Genomic DNA, 23,468 nt, shown 5'->3' with positions numbered 1-23,468 from the left:
AAGTGGGGCACAGCGAGCGGCAGGCAGGGCCCGGGCGGAGGGGCCCTCACAGCGCTGGGCCACAGGCCAGTGGGGAAGACTGGGTCTGTTCAAGGAGAAGTTCTCTGAGATCCCTACTGGGCGACCAGGCTCAGAGCTACGAGAATGGAAGTCTAACCTGGGTGTGTGTGTGTGCGGGAATGGGAACACACCCATTTCCCCCAAGGCATTAAAAATGAGTGGGAGACAGCTAGGTGAGGGAGCTCGAGCGCCACCGCTGAAGGGGTCCGTGAGGATGACGGTGGGGAAAAGGCCTCCCCTGGGCTGCGGGGATTAGTCTGGGGGGGGCAGGGCACTCCCACGGAATGCGGAGAGCTGGCAGGGGGGCAGTGCCCTTCGGAGCTCCACAAGGACAGTCCTGGAGGAAGACGTGAAACGTGTTCCCTTCACGGCTCGTCGGGTGGCTTCCTGTGATGAAGGCTTTCCGCTCCTGGGCTGGTGACTCCTGCAAGCAGGTGCGTCTGCACTGCTACTCTGCCTGGGTTCAGTCCAAATGTCCAAGGATGGCTTCTCAATCCTCACAAGCAAAACCACCAACAGACCCTCTTGGAACCCTAAGACCTGTAGGAATGGGGAAAGGTGGGGGTTGGAGGGAAGATGCCACAAAATAAGCACTGATATGCAAAGATGAGTCCTAGAAAAGGAATTTTTTAAAAAATTGGGTTGGGAAGCAAGCATTTAGACTGATGGGTGGGAAGAAAATGGGTGTGTTGGGTGGGGGGTGGCCACTTGGTGAAGGGGTCACTGTGGAAACCCTGTATGCCTGAAACCCAATAATGAATAACTTTGCAACTTCACAGTGACCTTAAAAAAAAAAAAGAAAGAAAGAAGCAGCAGCAGCAGCAAAGTTGTTCTATCTTCAGACAGGCTACGGGCGGCACAGGGAGGGGACACTAGCATGCCTGAATGCTGCAGACCAGCCAGCTCACCGGGACGCTTCCGTCCCATTTCAGCGAGAAGTTGGCTCTGTGCCAATGCAGCAGTGACGGGGCGGTGGGAGGATGGTGAGCAGAGAAGCAACCACCAGGCACCTCTGGTGAGGGAAAATTAATGCTCCAGTCTGGAGAGGGTACAGCTAATCAAAACCAATTTCCTGCCACTCTCAGTCTAAGGATCACTGCATGTGAGGCGTGTATGGCTGTGGCATGCATATGAACAGAGCATTTTCTCTCACTGATAAAAATCTTTCTCACATCAGAACAATACACCTTCCTTCCAGCCTCACACAGTTATCATTTGGTTCGACTGAAATTTAAGCAACATGCATTTATGTAAAGTGGTTACCTCTCAAAAATGGAATCTCTCCCACTTTTTTGTTTGGGCAGTACCTGGAGGGGCTCTGGGCTTATTCCTGGCTCTGCGCTCAGAGGTCACTAGTGCTAGTGACTGACTCAGCATGGGTATGTGCAGAGCAAGTGCTGGAACCTCTGTGCTTTTCTCTGTTCCCTCCCACGCTCCCCCCGCCCCCAGGTTTCTCCTAGCTCTAATTTTCTTGAGGTACTAGTGAGCCACAAATGAAGTGACAGTTGGGGTCTGGTGAAACAGTTCAGCAATAGAGACCCTGGGTTTTATCTATTTACGTATGTTTGCTTTTGGGTAACGGTCGGTGGTGCGCAGGGCTTATTCCTGACTCTGTACTTACGGATCACTTCTGGCAGGCGTGGGGGACCAGGATCAGGGCAAGCGCACTAATAGCTATACTATCTCTCTGGCCTTAGACCCTGGGTTTTATGCAAGACATCGAGTTCAATCCCTGGAACCACCACCACCAAAAAAGAAGCCAGACATTCTTCCATTATAGATCTATAATTTATAGATCTAGTTTTAGAATAAATACGTTTGATAAATATATTTAATAAATATAGTTATATTATAATGGACTCACTAGAGTGTTTTCCACACTATAGCTATTGGATATTTATATTGAGGCCCTTGTTCTAAGAGAATTGTTTCGTTTACTTTCCACTTCTTCCAGCAACGTTTTAGAATCCCACTAAACCAAACTTTAGATACATGTGATCTAGTCCTGGATTCTGTATTCAAGTATTTACAGTAATTTCACTCCTCTTTGAATTTCGTCTCTTTCTATACGAACTGTTGGGGTTCCAGGTTCCTCTTGGCACCTTGGTGCATCTCGAAACTTGCCTTGGCTTCTCCTCACTCACTGGCTCCTGAGAGCGAATGAAACTTTTGCCAAGCTCGTGTCGAATTAATTGATTGTACCACAAGTGCTGGGGACAGCAGTCCTGGCTGAGTATATAATGAGGCCAAGGTGGTGCTAATCACGGTCCTTTTAATTGTTTCTTCTGATGGGGGGGCGGGCTTTTCGGGGAGCCACCATTCTATGTTATGCTTGTATAACTACAGTGGAAGAATTTATGGTAATGAAAGGGTTCATGGGTATGTTTTCAAGGGCAAAGTATCTGGCGATAAAATCAAGGATAAAGGGAGTAATATTCTAGGCTTGGGTTAAGCTCTTACTGGCAACATGGTCAAAATGAAAAACTACTTTTGACTCAAAACTTGCAGGAACTATGCTGACCTAGGTGAGGCACCAGCAGTCTATCAATTTCTACGTTCTTTCACCATCTTGTGCAGTTTTTCCCCGCTTTCTCTTTTCTAGCCTACAAGTGTGCTAATTGAAAACACTGTGTGAAAATGAGAAGGACGATGAGCTCCTGAAAATCCCAGGCCTAGATTTACAAGCTGTTCCCCTCATAAACAGCAGCAGTAATGCCACTTCTATATTCTGCAGGGAGCCTAGGCATCTCTTAGAAGTGTAGTCCGTTCCATCTGGCTACGCACTAGAAGGACAGGAAGCCTTTCCCCCATCTCAGCTCAGCTGAGGCTAAGAGTGTAATGAATTGCCTAACCTAATTACCATCCAAGGGCATGACCAAGAAGGATAAAGACTACTGCTCTTGTCGCCGCTAGCAGATGCTGCCCCATAAGACAAAGAATCGGGACTTTCATTTATTTTTATTCATGTTCCTCAAGGTCCAAGCCATGCTAGAATATGAATATGTAACAGACTATGCTTCCATCCTCCCAGAACAAATAAAGGTACAAACCCATGGCTAAAGAGCACATCCTGTTGTCTACTCTTGGTTTAGTATCCATATATGGCTACTTCACCATATGGTCCACCCTCAGATTTCCACATGGTTTATATGCTTGTAGGCTTGGAATAATTTACTGAGTAAAGGATGGACAATACTATGGAATGGCATACACATGGACACCCTATCTTTAGGAATCTACTAGAACAATTTACAATTTCTCTTGAGAAGTGCTACTTGATGGTTAAACATTAGTATCAAAAGATTTATATAGACAGGACTCTTGTGGAAATATACTTTTCTCTCCTCTAAGAGGATATGACACATATGACCAGATATTTGTTGAATGTTTTTCTTTTTTTAAAAAATTATTGAGTTTATTTACTTATATTTTGTTTATTTACTTATAATTACTTATATTTTGTTCTTCTGGGCCACACCCAGTGGTACTCAGAGTTAGTCTCAGCTTGGTGTTTGTGGGTTGCTCCTGGCAGAACTCAGGGGATTGTGGTGTCCAGGGAATGAACCTGGGGAACCTATATTCAAAGCACATGCTATACCAGCCCTCTGAGCAATCTCTCCAGTCAACTAAACTCGTCGTTTTCATCTGCTTAATCATAACATTTACTATTTCACTTACCACACAAGACCGAATATACATTAGTAGAGTTACTCTGGCATGAGTGGGCGGAGTGGGGAACGAAAGCCCCTTACTTACGTAGGCTTCCATACATATACTGTATTATTATTGTAAATCATCATTAGATGAACAATTAGGTGCCATTATTTTGCTCTCGATGAGATTTGAGGGGTGATTTTTCTCTAAGGTCCCCACTCTCCAGAAGGCCTTGGGAAACTGACTTTTCAAGAATACCACCCATAGGTGACAAAGCTAGAACTGAGGTCCAGCCACAAAAACCATGCTCTTCCCATCAAAGCAGGCTAAGGAATGCTTGAGAAAAAAAATGTCTTGATTCAATTTGAGTCTTGCAACTAAGAAACAGGAGGCTCGATCAAGTCTCCATTTATTTATGGAATGTCAGGGTTTAGTAATACTCTGTGAGCAATCAAGCCCCATTTTCATTCTGATGACATGCTATCACATTAAGCATCAGCTTAGTGAGTTCTCACCGTTCCTTAACGATCAAGTCTATTCACAACTTCTCGAACCGTAGCTATGAAGTTTTCATTGTCTTGGGGATTAGCTAAAATAATACTGTGCAGCCTGTTCATATACGAGTCGATGGTGTCCACTGTCGGGGTCTCTCCACTTCCTAGGGTGAGAGGAGAGAGTAAGACGCAGCTCCAGGCTCAGTTCATCCTTCCCACAGTCACGCAGATCCGGAGCAAAAGAAACCTTGCCTCCAACCAGGCTGTGTCAGACAAGATTTTAACTTTAGGGGAGACACTTTTAGACCACAAAGAAATAAAATCACCCCACATTATCGAAGCAAACAGATGGGCTATCTAAGTGCAGAATGGCATGTACAGTAGCTACAGGTATCAACAACAACGAAAATCACTGATTCTTTTAGCGTTTTGTGTTGTGAAGATGCTCAACCTGGAAACCGTGCAGTATTTATTTAACCTTCGTGATACCTGGTTATCCTACAGGAGACACAACTGTTAGGTTTCCTCCCTTTCCTCCCCGTGAAAACCAAGTGGCAGAGCAACCAAACTGCACAGAAGAAAGCGCACTCTACACAGGCCTGGCAACTCGCTTTCTTTCTTCTTTTCGTTTTGTTTTGGAGTCACACCCGGCGATGCACAGGGGTTGCTCCTGGCTCTGCACTCAGGAGTCACTCCTGGCGGTTCCCATGGGGACCCTATGGGATGCTGGGAATCGAACCCGGGGCGGCCTCGTGCCAGGCCAACGCCCTCCCCGCCGTGCTCCCGCTCCAGCCCCTCGCTTTCCGTTTCCTAAATACCAAACGAGCGTCACCAGGAAACGGGACAGCCGGGGTCAGAGCGCGAGGGAGACCCGCCCGGACCGGAGCGTCCGACACCCTGGGCGAGGCGGGCCGCCCCTCGGACCCCCGACACCGACCCCGGGGCGGGAGCGGGACACGCGGGCCTTACCCGGCAGGGGCATGCCGGCGAAGCTGCTGGTCAGCACCTGCCGCAGCGTCTCCAGGTGCTGCTGCAGGACGGTGTTGCGGCTGCGCTCCTGGATCACGTCCACCTCCAGCTTCTCCACGGCCGTGCGCATGCTCTCCACGTGCTTCTGCAGCGCCGCGTTCCTCTCCTCGAATTCCATGTTGGACTTGCGGAGCTGGCGCAGCTCGGCCTCCCGAGCTGCGGGCGACCCCCGCCCAGTCACACGGGCAGCGCGCAGGGCCCCCGCGGCTCCCCGGGGACGCTCTGCTCAGCGCGCTCCCATCAGCTGCCCCGACTCGGCTCCCTGCTCGCACCCCGGCCTCCCAGACCGCGATTTCGGCAATAGAACGCCCGGCTCCCTCGAGCTGTTTGAAGTCCTACATTAAAATACGGGCACATTCCATGCTTGCTTAAGACTGCAAGGAACGACGGCAGTTCCGGTGCTTCCGTCTGTTGTGTTTTGCGGAGACTGCCTCGCAACCCTGAAAGCACACGCTCAGGAGTCCGCACTCCCAGGGTCTCATGCCCCCATGCCACAGGAAAACGGTAATAGCCCCACCCAACACCCGCAATGAGAAACGGTTTAACCTGGGCATCCTGGGCCAGGCTCCTTATCTTTACCACCGAGGGTCAACTTTGCTCTTACCTATTTATATTTCAGACATCCAAGTAAGCTTTCATTTGTACAAAGAATTCTAGGCTAAGAGTCTGAAAGCACTAACTTGGATGAACTTTCATTTTTATTCATTTATTTTGGTGTTTGGGGCCACACCCAGTACTGGGGGCTACTTTGGCTCTGTGCTTGAGGGGGTGGGGTCCTCAGGAGGACCAGCCCGAGTTTGGGATTAAGTCTGCGACCCTTGCATGCAGAACATGTGTGCCAACCCTTAGAGCTAACTTCCTGCGCCTACGCAGTTATTTTAGATGCATGTTTATTCCCTCGGATCCAGAGACTGAAGCAGCTTTGACCAACACTGATCTAGCTTTCCTTCACTGGTAGGGTAGCAGCAACCTTTAGCAGAGTGAAATGGAGTATATTTCTTTTTCCAGATGCATCCTAGAGTTTGTAACAATACCACTGCATTTGACCAAGGAGTTTTTCCTGACAACTACATCCCCTGTCATATATCTGAGGACAGAAAAGAATGCTTTGGTAATCACCTTTGCTGTGGTTCAGGAATTCCTCTGTAAATATCGGAATGTCAAAAACAGATCGTTCCTTTACTTCTGTTTCTTTCTGTGAATCAAAAAGGGAAAAAAGTTAAATCTTAGAAGCTAAAATCAACAGTACTGCATAATTGCAAAGAGTAGGCAGGATCAGGGGTAAGGTGCTTGTCTTGCATGAGGCTGGGAGGGAAATATATTTCCCCTTTCACTGAACTTGAACTTTCATATAACTACAGATTAAGTATTAAGTATTGAGTTTTCCAAGAGGAACAGATGTTTTCCTCTTAGAAAAACTTTAAAATAAAACAAACCTACATAAATTTTCCCTAATAGAGTATTTGAAAGCCATTTCTTAACTCTGTACTTTGAGTAGTCAACAGTATTAGTAGTGAAAGTGACTGGGGTCGCATTTGTTGATCATGCATGCAAAACGCTCCATGAGACAGGACTACCCAATTTAAATTCACTGAGAGGATAGTCAGAATTTTAAGCCAAGATCTGCCAATCATGAGCCGTGATAATGGTATTCCACTGCTATTTCTATTTTGACTTTACCTATTTATGAGGCAGCCTGTAATTGTGATCTTTTAGACTTTCTTCGGGAGCAGGAAAAAACAATCAAACAAAACAAAGACTGACTAGCCTCTGAAAAGAGAAAGCCAAACATTATGTGGCATAGAAAGTAGCAAAACCTAAAATTAGATCAACAATAAGCCATTAAAAATAAAGACTCACAAAACCATTAGAAAACAGATTCTACAATAATGCTTATGAATGATTGTTCCAAGATACTTGCTGCAATTTCTACAGTGAATTTAAGTCGAAAGCATTACGAATATAAATGCTAAGTGTCTTGGTCTGGTGTTTAAAATCTTACACAATACAAGATGCTAAAGAGTAATGAGAAATGCATACTAAAGAGGCTGCTTGCAAACTTTGAAGATCTCAAATCCTTATAAGATAACGCTAAAAAGTAGAAATTATTTCTATAAAAACATTTTCAAAGTTAGAGACAGAGTCTATCTTTCCTACTCTTGCGGCACTAGTCTTTTATCGTTGACGCTGAATATGATTTGGTGTCTAAGAGAAAAGCAAATTCTGAGAGCGCAAGCATTTGTTTCCGTATCAGCGTCTGCCCGTGGACAGGGAGGGTGTGTGAGCCGCCTTGCCACTGGCAGCGGATCAAGAGGGGGCGTCTAAAATACCAAGGCTGAGACACGAAGCACTATGTGAGGGACCTCACAGAGCATTTTATTTTTGCTCCTGGACTCCTTAAAGAAAGTGAAGTTTCCCAGAACAATTTGAAATTCAACAAGGGCCTGGTGCCAGGGCAAAGTTTCTGATCTCTGGCTAGCCACAACGAAAGCACGCAGCCCCGAGGAGCAGGGCAACCCACGTGTGGGGAAGGTCAACAGCCACGAACGATTTCTGGCCAGTGCTACAAGTGTCTGAGCACCACGTGTGTGTGTGATGCCCTTTATCACCGAGACAATGAAGGGAAGCGTAAGAGAAATAAGTAAATAAGCAAAATGTAAAAAAAAAAAAAAAAGTTAAAATTAGGAGTGGAGAGTCAGTCCAAAAGGCTGGATCGCACTTTGCATGCAAGAGCCTTGGGTCTGGTCCCCCAGCACAGCTGCAAGGCACCCCAGATCTGGCCCCCACGTCCCAGATAAATAAACCAATGAATTGAATTAAACAAAATTATCAATGAAAGTTCCAGTTTCAGCTTGTAGAGTCAGTTCCTAGTGGATTTCAAAGGGAAATAATGCATGAGCAAGAAAGGATGGTTCCAGAATGGATCTTAACATATTTGCCATGGTTTCCTCTTGCTTCTGTCACCTTCTACACTTTAACTGTTACTGGGTTGCTGCAGGAGAACAGCAAACTTAAGACACAATTCCAACATGTATAAGGCATGTCAGATATGAGAAGAAGTCCCAAAAATGCCTCGAGAAAGGCCTCAGGCCTTCATATGCCTACCTCATTCAGTCTCCTGCTTCAGAGCGGCAATTAGTTGGCTAGAAGTCTATCTACCAGTTATTTCAGCAGGCCAGGCTCCCACTTCCAGGATCCCAAGAACTTTCTTTAAAGCCCTGCTTCTTTGCAGCTGGACAATCCTATTCTTTTTGTCATAAAACACACCAAGTTGGGGGCTAGAGTGATAGCACAGGGGGTAGGGCGTTTGCCTTGCACACGGCAGACCCAGGTTCGATTCCCAGCATCCCATATGGTCCCCTGAGCACCGCCAGGAGTAACTCCTGAGTGCAGAGCTAGGAATAACCCCTGTGCATCGCTGGGTGTGACCCAAAAAGCAAAACAAACAAACAAACAAAACACACCAAGCCAATGCTCTTGTCTAATGCCCTTATGTGGTTCAGCTGGCCCAACCAAGCAAACTACCTCAGAGCAGAGGACAGCACCATGCAGGCACATTAATACGCTCTGCCTTGGTGTAGATTTGTAGAGTGCAAAATAAGAAACACCAAAGCAATTAAATGAAACCATTCAGTCTCTGAGAGGCGACAGAAAATTCCTACTTAATGGAAGAGCGGTAATAAAAACCATCAGCGCTCTTACATTACTGAGTACATTACAAGGCACGACGGGGATTCTCCTGCCCCAACTCCCCCACCCGCCACTATACTTAAGCTACTCTAAGAATCACTCAAGGGATTAAAATCATAAGGATTTCATTACTTCTTCATTGAAAGGGTCCGATTTGTTCAGGATGAGTGTCATTTTGTCATTTCTCGTCAATTAAGGGAGAGACAAAATTGTTGTTCCTTAGTCCTCACATGAGTTGTAGACCCTTCCTGGGCAGTAACACTAGCCGACTCTTGGGTCTCAGGGGCTGGATTTTGATGAGAGGAACAAGAATACTCTTCACTTTGTTTTTCATTCTATAGATGGAGTGGATGGTAAGGCAACAGAAGCTCTTTTGAATTGAACCTATTCTACTGTGAACTAGGCAGAGGGCCAGAAATTCAGTGTGATATGATTTCTCTAGAGTGCCCGTTACTTGAGGAGACGTTCTTGATATTGTGTACTGGGCAGAAGGGCCCCCACAACTAGGCTTGAATGAGTTTCAGATCAGCATTGCTTTGGCGCTAATATGTACCCTTTGGTTTCTGCCTTGGTATTATGTCTTAAGAACTTATTTCATTTAGGAAAAGATGTTTCTTCACTATGTACAAACCAGAGAATTTCTGTGTTGACTGGCAACAATTTTTGCTGATACCTCAGGAAACCAGCTCCATCACTAAGTTCACTGCTGAGAGCCTGGCATGTGCTACGAAGAATGACAGTCTGGGAGACAGAACCCTGGGTTTCAATGACACTTATGCCTCTAAGTAGTTCAATATATGATTCAGGGCAGGTTTTTCCATATTATGTAAGTAATTTCCTCGCTATAAAATGAAAGAGTCAGTTGAGAGGATTTCCAAGGTCTTTGCACTTTTGAAGTGAGCTTGACGACTAATACATTTGACATTTTACTTTAAATAGGATGAATAAAGGGAAATAAGCATGTTTTTAGAATAACTGACATTTCTGGCACTTTGTAAGAAACTTGCATTTTTAAAATTTTTTTTCTCTTTTTGCTTTTGGGTGCTCAGGGCTTACTTTCTCTTGGTCCTGTGCTTGGGGATCATTCCTGGCAGGGTTTGGGGGACTATATGAGGTGCTGGGGATCGAATCCAGGTTGGCTTGATGTAAGGCAAGTACCCTACCTATTGTATCAGTCCAGCCCTGAGACACTCGCTTCTTAAAGTAACTTAATCATAATTCTGCTAAAGCCATTGCCTTGATAAAAATTTGGTCTTTTTAACCTTAATCTAAGAGAGCTTTCTCTTGATGGGGCAAACCCATTGCCGGATGGCATTTTTAACGCCCTCCTTTTTTTTTTTTTGGTTAACAAGCTTCTAAATCCTGAAGCGAAAAATCACAGATACTCCTTTCCGTAGATTTCAGAAACTCATCGATACTAATTTATTTTAATAAAAAGCATCATTTCTCAAATCAGCAGCATCTTTTATAACTGATGACATCTGCTAAATATCTTCTGACTGTAACTATCAACTTTAGTGAAGATAAAAATGTTGCATATGGTTTGGTCAGAAAATCTATAGCGATGAAAGGAGCAGAAAATGTGAGCTCTAATTATTGCCCCAAATTCTCTTTTGTAACCATTAAGGATATATAAGGTATAGAAGATGTCACAGAGGGAAAAATAGAAGCATGCATTTTTTATGGGGGTTGGGGAAACAGAGCAAAGGGCTGGTGTGCATGTGTGGCATGCTGGAGGCCTGGACTTGGACCCCAGAGCCGCGTCATCCCCTAAGAACCCCTAGGAGCATCCTCTAGCACTAAGCATGGGGTAGCCAGGGGTATGACCCAAAACAAACGAATTTCATCATATTGATGGGTGAGCAGACAAAGAAGACAAAGTAAATAAGGATCTGACAATAAAGAAAATAAGCAAAATTATTAAATTTTAATTAAAGACACAAATTTTTGGGGCCCGGTAAGAGAGCTCAGGGGCTGGACTGCATACTTTACATATGGGAGCCTGGGTTCAATTCCTGGGAGTGAGCTATGAGCGTCAAGATGGGAGTAGCCCTCAGCACTATTGGTTGTGGCCCTAAAATCAACCAGCCAAACAAACAAACAAAAAAATGTACTGACTGGGGATGTGACTCAGTGGTAAAGCATTTGCTTACATATGTGAGGCTCTGGGTTTGCTTCCTGGCATTGCGAAAATGGGGGTATGTGGGGATCCTGGCATTCTAGGCCAATTGGGTTGATAGCTTTTTGTATTTTTTTGGACATACCTGGTGATACTCAGGGGTTACTCCAATCAGGAATTAATCCTGGTGGTACTTGGGGGAACAGAGAGGATGCCAGGGATGGAACCCAGGATGGAACCCTGCATGCAAAGCAAGTGCCCTCCCTGATGTATGATCTCTCTTCAAACTATCTCTCCAGGTAGTTTTATGTGAGGGCCTGAGGATGCAGTGAAGCCTGGGCCTTGTGGTGCTGGGGATTATTCAGGTTACTCTGGTGACACTCGAGGACCTCCAGTGCTGCACCAAGACCAGTGGTACCTAGACTCAAACTGTGGCCAACCACTTAAGTAGGCATCTGCTTTACTGTACCATCTCTCCAGCCCCACACAGTGTTTCTTTCTTTCATTTTTTAAAAAATGTTTATTTAAAGTCGAAAAAACCTATTTAGGGGCTGGAGCGATAGCACAGTGGATAGGGCATTTGCCTTGCACACGGCTGACCCGGGTTCGATTTCCAGCATCTTGAGCACCTCCAGGAGTAATTCCTGAGTGCAGAGCCAGGAGTAACCCCTGTGCATTGCTGGTGTGACCCAAAAACAACATAGTTAAACATTTCTCATTGCCATGAATTAAAGTTTCTTGAAAAAATTCTATTTAATCTTACATGTGACATCATACAGCAACACTGAAACAGCTGTAACTAAAGTGCTGATAATTATTAAACTTCTTATTTTCTAATTTATGGATGGTAAGAAATCCATTTCACTTATAAACTTAAGTAGTTTTTCCCTCCACTGCCCCCTACCCAAATTTATCTCTTAAAGGTCACTAATACCATATTAGATATGAGAATTACCCCTGAAATAATTTATTCAAAATAGTTAGGAAGAAATGATTTCCCTTATATGGCAACAATCCAAACATATGCCCAAAAAATATAGTGACAATGCTTTTTGTAAAAATTCCCATTTCCCCCCAACAAGTAGATTGTGCATAAAAAGAATTAAGTATTCATGGAAAACCTCCCCCAGGCAAGAGTACCATGTGCGGTGGTGAGAGCTGGGTACATGACTGAAAGTAGACACACATGCCTTCAGAGAGATTACAGTTTGAGAGCATGAATAACAGAAGCACTTGCATAACCAGTTAAGAGCAAAAGAGAAAAGTACAGAGCTGCCAGGGCTAAAAGAAGTTGCAATAAACAAGGGAAGACTGAAGGAGAAAATAAAAATTGAAGTAGGGTTTGAAAGATGTCCATAATTTTGAGAGGCAGAATAAGATGGGGAGAAAGAGAAAGTACATGAGGGCAAATATTTTTCTTTTTGCAAAAAGAAAGCAGAGACATGAAATAGAGAAAGGGATTAGAAAGATTCTTAGCACCTAAGCTCTATAGGAAATACGGGAGTTAAGGTAGTTAGAAAGGGAAGCTGGAACTTAATTACAAAAATCCCTGACTGCTGAATTTGAATGTGACTTGGTAAGCAATGAGCCAATGAGCAGGCTTTACTGGGGCTTTCTGCCATCCCGCCCTCCCCCCCAGTATCAAGGACTGACTCTAAGTCTTACACATGCAAAGCATTCACTTTACCACTGAGCCATGTTCCTGGCCCTGAGGGTTTTAATAAAACTTCAAAAGAATTATAGCTAGATAATATGGTTACAAAAATGTTAACGGTCACGGTCCTCCCACTGTTCATCGATTTGCTCGAGCGGGCTCAGTAATGTCTCCATCGTGAGACTTCTTGTTACTGTGTCTGGCATATCAAATACGTCACGGGGAGCTTGCCAGGCTCTGCTGTACGGGCGAAATACTCTCGGTAGCTTGCCGGGCTCTCCAAGAGTGGCAGAGGAATCAAACTTGGGTCGGCCATGTTGGCCGCTTGTAAGGCAAACGCCCTACCGCTGTGCTATCGCTCCAGCCCAATGTTAACATTTCTGGGTTTTATGTACAAGTTAAAACCATACATCTTCATTACCATCAAAGTGTTCATGACCTTTCACCATTATCCTGGGTCCAATCTTCACCCCCCCCATCTCCACTGTTAATCCAAGGTCAAGGGGTCATCAGAGTTTGACAGTGTATATTCCCTTGTTTTGTCTCTATATGCAGAGATGAGAGAAGTCATTTTTATCTGGTATCTGTTTTTCTCTCTCTGACTAATTTTAACATGACACCCACGTTACATTCGTGTTGCAGCAAACTACAAGATTTCATCTTGTCTTACAACTGAGTAGTATTACATTGTGTGTGTATATATGTGTTATATATATATGAATATGAATTTAGACACACATATATACATATATATGTAAATATATATCACAATTTATTTACCCATTGATTTGTCGTAAGACATTTGGGTTTCCCCATATCCTGTCTACTAGGTGCTGCAATGAATATATCTTTTTGAGTGAATACTTTTGTGGTTTAGGGGTAGCTGTCAAGAAGGGGCATCAATGGCTATATGGGTGCTTAGTTTTTAGAGGAGACTCCATACTGTTTCCATAGGGGCTGAACCAAGCAATTTGACCACCAATTCACTGAGTACATTAAAGCAAGGAATTAATTTTCCTACAATCATAAAACCAAAACCTATACACAAGTACTTAAAGTTCTCTATGTAACTGCTGAAATTTGCGTATGAAAGTAAATTAATAAAGCTCCTTCTATGGAGCACAGCTACCATACATGGGCCTAAATTCAACTGATGATGCAGAACCAAGGTGGGAGGGGAAGGCTAGTAAATGATTATGTGCCAACGGAGAAAGGAAAGCATAAAACCAAGATTCTGCCACCTGTGCTCTCCTGACATTATAAATAGTTCATCTGAACTAAATACTGGATTCCTTAAATAACATTTTGACACTCAAAGTAAGGTGACACAGATGATGACAAGCTACAGTCAAGTTAGAGCTTTCATCTGGTCTTCATTTCTATATTTCACTCCAAATTCCACTTACCTTTTCAGTCTTTAAAGGAGAATTGAAAAAAGAAAAAAAAGTTCTTGGACCACATATAGAATGTCAGGAGTTAGGGGCCATAGTTCAAGGACAGACTTGTGACTTTTGTCTGATACATACAAAGAATCCTTGACCTCCCCCGAATAAGACAATCTGAATTAAGGATAGAAAAATACAATTCATTTTTAACAGAAGCATTTCATACGATTTCAGTACAAATATACATATAATCTGTAGATAGAAAGCTTATTACCTCATGATCATGAGTGGTCTGCCTGGCTGCATCTAAAAATAAGAAAGAAGAAAACATTAAGCTGAAAAAAAAAAGAAGAATAACAAAACCCAAGCATATGAATTTACTAAGCTATAAAAACTCCTGGCACATGTAGGTGTTCACCAAAGCTATTTTCTCTCATGGATTCATGACCTAGGCAGCTAGCAGAAGTAAGAAGAAACCCATACTCACATGTTTCATAATCAGATACAAAAGAAACAGCAGGCATAGCTTTTACTTTTGAGGAAAACAGGGGATGGTGAACGGTAAACACACCAAAGTCTGTTTGTCAACATCACACTTATTAGACAAGAAAGCAATGACTAAGGAGCAAGTGATTAGCTGTGGGTGGGGCTTTCCTGACCGTTTTTCCTTAAGAAGAACTTACAGCAGTTCTTGTTCAGGAGTGATGAACAATTACTTGTATGTTTATCTGCAGCAATGCTGAGAATTGAACCTAGGGCCAGATCCATGACCTACTACTGAGGTAGGCCGGATCCATTTGCTCTACTACCAAGTCCCATTTCAGTCCTTTGTGATGACCAATTTTATCTTTTTTAAATTAATTTTTAAATTAATTTTTTTTTGTTTGTTTCTAGGCCATAACCAGCAACGCTCACGGGTTACTCCTGGCTCGGCACTCAGGAATTATTCTTGCTGGAGACCCATATGGGATGCCGGGGATAGAACCCAGGGATGGTACACTCTGTACTATCTCTTTGGTCTCCACGATGAATGATTTTAATAATGAAAAAAAGATACATGAAGACCTGATTCTAATCTATCTTGTTCACTACTGCATCTTTAATGCCTAGGCAACAGCCTGATCTGAAATAGGACGTGTTTACTACATTTAAACACACAGACACACACAGACACACACATACACAGACACACAGACACACACAGATGCACACATACCCCCCATGGATAAACTAAAAAAAAATGTCACTGGGGCCTGGGAGAAATGACACATAAGAATGTTAGAGGTCTTACAAGCAAGGTAGTTAAGTAGTTTAGTCGAAGATTTGTTTAGATGCAAAGAAATAGCTAAAGTGGGAATTTCAAAATAAGCACAAAAAACCAAAGGAGGTCTTAGGGAACAAGATTAATTGTTGCTAATACTGGTTATGGAAACCTAACTGCAATTTCTAAGTGAGAGCAATGCGATTTTATTTGTTTATTTATTTATTTAGGTTTCTGGGTCACACTGGGCATTGCTCTGGTGTTACTCCTGGCTCTGTGCTCAGAAATCATTCCTGGCATTGCTCAAGCGACTATACGGGATGCCAGAAATCGAACCCAGATTGGCCACATGCAAGGCAAGAATAGTATAGCATCTTGCATGCTATGCTATTTCTCTGGCCCCCGCAACGTGATTTTAATGTAATTCCAAAATAATGCTTATGGGACTGGAGCGAGAATACAGCAGGCAGGGCATGTGCCTTGCTCGCGGCCAGCTGGTGTTGATCCCTGGCACCCTCTACGGTCCCACAGCCGCCAGGAGTGATTCCTGAGCACTACTGGGTGTGACCCCAGCCCCGCCAAAACAAAACAAAACAAAACAAAACAAAACAAAACAAAACAAGATAATGCTTACATTAAATGAATGTTGAATAGAGAAAGGACAGAAACACTATCTTTTCCATTTATCACTCGAGAAGAGGATGCACAGTCATCTGTAAGCTACAAATCCAGCTCATTCTGGTTCTGATACCTTGCCTATGAGATTTGCCTTTCTGACGGTCCTGGGTTTTCCTGCTGAAGACCTTGTATGCCTCAGTCTTTTGATACTGCTCCAGCTCCTTCATGTAACGCTCCTTATCTCTGTCTGCTTCATCAAGGTAGCGCTAGGAAAGAAATGGGAAATTATATTCAAGAAACAACTCCTATTTAAGCAAAATATCAGTTATCTATTTGAAGAAAATAGGACAACAATTAGAACATAAAAGGAAAAATATACAGGGAGTAGCTTTATGGGAACTGGGGGGGGAAACCTTAATAGACTAAAATGTAATATCTCAATGATAAAATAGGGGACTTTTGTCTTTCGAGACTATTGCCTTTTCTGACTGAATGAAGATAAGTTCTAATGAGAACTTTCTCATCAAAGATTCATAAGGAAGATGATTGTAGTGATCCCTCTAACCCTACAGACAGCTCTACATAGCCACTGGTTTCCTCAAGAGGACAGAGCAGTGAGTCTTCCTAGGGGAAGGAAGGGAAGATTATTTTGTTTTTCCATCCCCATCCCATTCAGAGAGAATGATCTCATATATCAATAAGCCTTTTAAGAGCCAGAAGAGTAGTGAACTAAGCTGGGATACACAAAGAACATAAAAAAAGAATGAGCTCATCCTATGTACCTAAAATGGACCACTCTAAGAGAGCTCTGATCTACATGCTTTGCATTATTAATTATTTAAACAAAGTTCACTGACCTACCAGGATAATTGTTTGATGTCGTGTCCTTCGCATGAATCAATAAGAAATAAAGCATAAAAATATTGCTTCTAAAAGCACACAAGCCAGAGGTAGGGGACCAGCCAACTGGCTAATGCCAGGGCAATTTAAATACCAGAATTCTTAAGGGTAGTACTAAATCACAAATCATTAGGGGAAAAAAAGGACTTTATATGTTCATGTCAGTGATCAAAGACAGCAAACAGATACAGGCATAAACGAAGGAGGAGGGCAAATCTGAAGCATGCCTGGTAAAGCAAAAGGGCCGAAACTGGAAACACATCCTGGTCAAGGGTAGGTCAGGGAACAGTCATCAGTGTACGTTAAATGGAGGGGGAAAATTTAGCTATGGACAGACTATTTGCATGTTTGAAAAATGTCACCCTTCAGATGGCTTACTTAATTAAAGAGGAAAAGTACAAACTTTGCTGGGTTGAGCAAAATTGAGTGAGGAACAAAAGGAGCCAGTGAGGAACAAAAGGAGCCCATCTGCCTGCCGGCCTGGATGTCACTGAGATGGACACGGCAGCCAGGCAGCGTTGTGGCTGAGAGAGCCACCCTCAGAGCACCCAGGAGGGGACTTTATAAGTCCAGCATGAACACTATTCTGTTGAAAGCAAACAAAGAGAGGGAGAGGAGGGCAAAGGGGCTGTATTCTCAAAAATACCAAGGTCATAAAAGAAAAAAAGGTCGTGGAAATCACCCAAATTAAAGGACTCTAGAGAGCCGACTACCAAACCCTGACCTGACTAGAATCCAAACTGGAGGGGAAAAAACATTCGAGTAATCACGTTCAGTCAAGGAGCAGAACTGGAATACGAATGATACGTTAAAGGGCTGTGATGATATAAAATTAGAACTTTGCTAATGATACTAGGGCAGGGTAAGAGAGCAAGTCTATTAAAATGGGGGGGGGGAAGAGGGTGGCGAGAAGAGGGGGAGCATGAGAAGGTACCAGAACCAGCTAGCAAGCTCAAGGAAAGACTGAACACTTATGTGAATGGAGACATGGAAGAAAAGGGTGAAAGCTAAGAGAGTTTAGGAGCACTGGTGAGACAGTACAGGAGGTAAAGCACCTGCTGTGCATACAGTCAACCCCAGTTTGATTCCCAGCACTGAATATGGTCTTGCTAGCACTGCCAGAGGTCACTCCTGAACACAGATCCTGACGTGGTCCCCTTCCTCCCAGTGTGGATGGGGGGAAGACAATCCAGGTAAAGGGTATTTGGATGTTCTTTCTTTTGGGTGAGGGCGGAACTCACTGGAGATTCCAGGCCTGAGGACGCGATGCTGCCTGGGCCCTGAGGCGCCACTGATAGTTAGGCCACCTGGTGGTGCTGGGAGCTTCTGGGTGACACCTGGCAATGCTTTGGGGGGAGACCAGGTGGTGCCAAGAATCTAACCAGGGTTGGGCACATGTGTCCTAACTGCTGAACATTCTCCCAGCTCCTATTTGAGTATTCTTAACTACTGCTACTTTTCCCTTACTATCATTATTTGTGTGTGTGTGTGTGTGTGTGTGTGTGTGTGTGTGTGTGTGCGCGCGCGCCACACTAGGCAGTGCTCAGCGCTTACTCCTGGCTCTGCACTAAAGGATAATACTTGGAAAGGGGGGCGATGTTGGGGGGACCATATGTGAGGCCAGAGATAGAACCCAAGTCAGCTGTGTACAAGGAAATACCTACCCACTGTACTATCTTTCTGGCCCACTTCATAAAAACATGTACTTCTAAACTGTCTGAAAATATGAGCGTGTACTAAATTTGAAATTAAAAAACCTCCAAGAGTGGTGTTGGGATAGCTCAGAGTCTTTAAGAGTGCATGCACGCTCTGGATTTAATCCTTAGCACCTTGCAAAAAAAGTGATGGAAGGATGAGCCAGGGAAATAGTTCTGGGGGTAAGGCACTCACCTTGCATATGACTGACATAGCCACAGTCCCTGAAGCAGCACTGGGTGTGGTCAACAGCTATCCCCCCAACAAAGCACTGAAGGAAGGTCACACAGAGTGGACAGGTCCCAGTCACATTAGACAGCTGAGCCACAACCGTGGGCGGCCTCACTGCTCTCTGTTGCCTGCTCCCATGAACAGAGCCTCAAGCTGCAACTTAACTCTGATCTCTGAGATTGTTTGAGTATTTTTCAACTCTTTTTCTTTCCTGCTTGGAATCTTTTTTAAAGGATTATAAGACCTAAGAAAATATACAGCCATCTCCCTGTTTTGGAGAATACTGGGATCTTTACCCCACAGCCACACCCACCACCATCACCATCACTTTGCTTTTGTGGTGTTTCAACAAGTTCTTGGCTAGCTGGTCCTGAATTCCTCTCAAGTCTCTCTAACAAATGAATTTGCTTCAGTTTGGCAACAGGGGTAGTTCTGTCTTAGAAAAGAAAGAGTTCAAGTAATTCTGGCTTTATTGTCCGAAGAATGTTAAATTTGCCAGAAATCCACTTAAAAATTTTTTTTTAAAGCAGAAACATCTGTTCTTGTTTTTTGTGTCCTCCCTGGCCCCCCACACTTGCCAGTATCAGGGATTAAACCCAGGCAAGGGCTTTACTGCTGAGCTATATCCCTGGCCTAAAGTAGTAAAAATCTTTTTCTTAAACAAAAATCTTATGTGAATTGCGGAATTTTATCAAGTGACCTTTTCTCATTTAATTCATGACTTTTCATTTAACTTGGAAGAACAAATTATGTTAAGATTAAATTTCTTAATACTGAACGTGCTTTGGAAAAAAATCTGTACCCTCTCAGCATACAGTTAAACCAAGAAGGAGCTGCTTTGTTGGAAGGGCCCTCGAGGCCTTACTGCTCCCACGGAACCGACTCAGATGAGTATCAAGCCAGGAAGGGGCCAGGGAGCCGCCCACTCTTCTATTCCGGGCACCCTGATAAAAATCGAGGAATCAACCATGCATATTCTTTGCTTTTCTGTCATTTTTCTGACAGGTGATTTTTTTTTTTTTGAAATACAGTCCAAATCCAGCAAAGGGTCAGTATAGGAACAATCACCTGCTTTTCCTCAGGAGGAAGTTTACTCCATTCATTGCCTAACATCCGTGTGATTTCTGGAAACGGGACTTCTGGTCTTTTTGCTCGAAGCTGTTCCCGACGCTCATTCATGAACCGAACATAACCTGTCAGAGGGGACTTGGGTGCATTGCTGTCTCGAAGAGGTTTCTTTCTCTTTCGACCTTTGGACCAACCTCCACGTTTACTTCTTTGCTACAAAACAAGAAAACACCCAAAACGAAATGGCACATTACAACAACAAAATTTTTCCAAATAGCACAACAAATTTTCCAAGTAACACAAACACAAGCCAACAAAATAGGATATGAGTTGGGTTTTCCTACCACTCAGGCCCTTGAATATCAAGGCTCTCTAAACGTGCCACAGGAACAAGTGACTGCAATGCGAGTTTTCAAGAAGGGATTCCAGATGGTTCAAATACCCATTGTTTTATGTACCACACTATACAGAGTTGTGCTAAGGGCTCATTTCAGTCAAATTCCACACACTGAGAATAAGGAGAGAGATGGTCACATGAGCTTTGGCCTTCGTATGCACTTAACAAGTGCTGGCTCACCACAAGGTTCTATTCTAGACGAGGAAAGAGCACAGATGCAGGATTGTGCCAGAGAAGCAGACCTCGTCACAGAAGATCAGAACAAGGTGTCATTACATGTATTGGGCAAAAAAATAGACAAGCTGTAGTAGCAGGGTTAAAAATCATTCATGAGGGGGCCAGAGAGACAGTACAAGACACTTGCTGTACATGCAATCAACCCCAGTTAGATTCCCAGCACTGCATTTATGGTTCCCTTGTGCAGGTACACTTTTTTCTTTCCAAACTCTTTTTGGTTGTGTGATTGTGTGCCTGTGTATGTGTCCTGATTCCACAGTCCCCTCCCTATGTTGTTGTTGTTTTTTAAATTCTAAAAGGTTGTTATTGAGGAACTGTGATTTACAAATATTTATAGCTGAGTGTCAGGTCAGGTCCCACTACTTCTACCACCAATATCAACTTCCTTCCACTAACATTCCACTACCACTGTCCACTTCCCTCCACCAATATCCCACCACCACTGTCCACTTCCCTCCACCAATATCCCACCACCACTGTCCACTTCCTTCCATCAATATCCTACCACCAGTGTCAACTTCCCTCCATTAATATCCCAACGTTTCTTCCCACCCTCCATGTCACTTGAGCAGGAAGCCAGGAATATGCCCTGAGCATCGCTTGGTATGATCCAAACCACTCCTTCCCCATCCCCCCAAAAAATAATTCACAGAGGGTTTTGCTCACTCACATCATTAAAAGCAATTTGTTTCTCATCAAGAGCAGATGCATTTAGATTTTGAAATTTAAGAAAAGTACATTTTATTGATTTCCTATTGGGTTACAGTAGTGTAAAATTTCAGGAGGATGGTTTCACACCTATATAAGTGCACAAGCCTCAAGGCATCCACTGCCAGTTCCAGAGCCAGCACACTATCAAAACGACCCCCTACACACACACACACACACACACACACACACACACTCTCTCTCTCTCACACACACACAAACCCACACACACCACCACCACCACCACCACCACTCCCTTCTTCTCTCCCAGCTACTATGGACTTCAGTGTTTACTCCTGGCTGTGTGCTCAGGGATCACTCCTCTTTGTGCTGGCAACTGAACTGAGATCAGTCACATGCAAGGCAAGTGCTTTAATACGGTCTCTCCAGCTCCTGAATTGTTTTCTTAATCTCTTCCTTTTATTCACTGCTTTTATATATAAATCCATCAGATTTTTAAAAATATTTATTTTGTATTATAACCCTATACTATATTTATAATTTCTAAATGTTTTATGTCTGTTTTTGTCTCTAGGATTTTCTATGTGTGGTATTGGGTCATTTGCAAATAATAAGTTTTGCTTCTTTTAAAAATCACTTTTTAAATTTTAGTTTATCTACTTTATTTGAATACTGTGGTTTAAAAAGTTGTATTTTTTTTTTTTTTCTTTTTGGGTTACACCCAGCGATGCACAGAGGTTACTCCTGGCTCTGCACTCAAGAAATCACCCCTGGCGGTGCTCAGGGGACCATATGGGATGCTGGGAATTGAATCCAGGTTGGCCGCATGCAGGGCAAACACCCTAGCCGTGTGCTATTGCTCCAGCCCCCAAAGTTGTATTGTTTTTGCTTGCTGAATTTAGCTGGCTTCTGTGTCGTATTATTTCATTTGCCCTGTTGTTCTTGCTTTAATTTCCAAAACCATGTTGAGAGTAGTGGTGAGAGTGTCTTATTCTTGACCCTAGATAATAAGGCTTCCAACTTTTCACCCTTGACTATGATGTTACCCATTAAGTTTGTCATATATGAATTTTATTATGTTGAGGTAAACACTTCCATTCCCAGTTTGTTTTGTTTTGAAATCACAAATGTTGAATCTTGCAAACACTTTTTTTTCTTTCAGTGTCTGTTGATATTTTTATCTATTATATCTTCATTGAAAAGTTGGTGGAATTCGCGAGGGAAGCCATCTGCTCCTGGGCTTTTGTTCTTAGAAATATAATATACACATAATTCTGCTTGCTTTTTGGGGCCACACCTGGCGGTGCTGTGGGGTTATTCCTGCCCTGGTGCTCAGGAATCACTCCTGTGGTGCTTGGGGAATCATATGGGATACTGGTGGTGGAACCTGGGTTGGCCCCCATCCCAGCCTGCCTCTGTGGCAGGGCATTCCCTTTTGTTCTCTCTCTCCTTTTGGGTGTTGTGGTTTGCAAAAGAAACATTGAGTGGCAATCATGTTTGGTCTATAGTCTACTTTCAGCATGCTTCTCCCATCCTGGGAGGATCCTCCCAACACCTTTATTTGGTGTTCCCTTCTCTATCTGAGCTCCCTTTTCCAGAAATATTTTTGATTACTGTTTCTATTTCTGTACTTGTGATGGGTCTGCTCAAACTGAGTATTTCTGATTTAGTCTTGGAAGGTTGTAAAATCCTAAAAATCTTCCCATCTCTTCTTGGTTGTCCAGTTTGTTTGCACATAGATATGAGAGGCCTTTAATCACCTTTCCTATTCTTCAGTGTCTATTGTACTTTGACCTCTTTTGTTTCTAATTCTTCTAATTAGATTATTTATTTGCGACTCAGGTTTGATTTGGGTTACACCCAGTGGTACTCAGGGATTCCTCCTGGTTCGGAAGTCACTCCTGGCAGTACTGAGGGGCAGGGTGGCAGCAGTGCTACCAATGCCAGGGATTGAACCTGGGCATCCTGCAGACAAGGTATGTACATTAGCCCACCGAGTTATCTCTTCAGTCTGAGAGTTTTCTTCTCTATTGCTGTGGACCTGTCTTGCCATAAACGTCCCTCTTATGGCTGTTACTACATTCTGATGGTTTGTCTCTTCATTTTTGTTGTCTCTATATAATTTTTTTGGTTTCTTCATTTACTTAAGAATTGTTCAGGAGGTGCTGCAGAAATAGTGGCCGATATGCCAAAAACAGTAACAAGTGTTACAATGGAGATGTTACTGGTGCTTACTCCAGCAAATCAATGAACAGTGCTACAGTGCTACTACCTTTTTTAGCTGAGAATCTACTTTACCAGCTACAA

General features: G+C 43.5%; 1 protein-coding gene across 2 annotated transcripts in view; it reads right to left on the bottom strand.

The window, feature by feature from the left end:
- Window positions 1-276: 276 nt before the first annotated feature.
- Window positions 277-23,468, bottom strand: part of HMG20A (high mobility group 20A) — an 87,774-nt gene continuing 64,582 nt past the window's right edge. The window contains exons 4-10 of one of the 2 annotated variants that reach the window (XM_056128774.1): window positions 19,859-20,071; window positions 16,098-16,230; window positions 14,360-14,391; window positions 6,357-6,432; window positions 5,178-5,393; window positions 4,230-4,372; window positions 277-600 (exon numbers count right to left, since the gene is read on the bottom strand). In XM_056128774.1, the coding sequence (XP_055984749.1) occupies window positions 4,236-4,372; window positions 5,178-5,393; window positions 6,357-6,432; window positions 14,360-14,391; window positions 16,098-16,230; window positions 19,859-20,071 (807 nt within the window). In that variant the 3' untranslated portion in view covers window positions 277-600; window positions 4,230-4,235. The remainder of the gene's footprint in view (window positions 601-4,229; window positions 4,373-5,177; window positions 5,394-6,356; window positions 6,433-14,359; window positions 14,392-16,097; window positions 16,231-19,858; window positions 20,072-23,468) is intronic. The other variant, XM_056128773.1, reaches the window with a different exon arrangement.

Source organism: Sorex fumeus, unplaced genomic scaffold (assembly GCF_029834395.1).
Source record: "Sorex fumeus unplaced genomic scaffold, SorFum_2.1 ptg000067l, whole genome shotgun sequence".
NCBI classification, from domain to species: domain Eukaryota; kingdom Metazoa; phylum Chordata; class Mammalia; order Eulipotyphla; family Soricidae; genus Sorex; species Sorex fumeus.
This window is presented reverse-complemented; position numbering and strand designations above follow the sequence as displayed.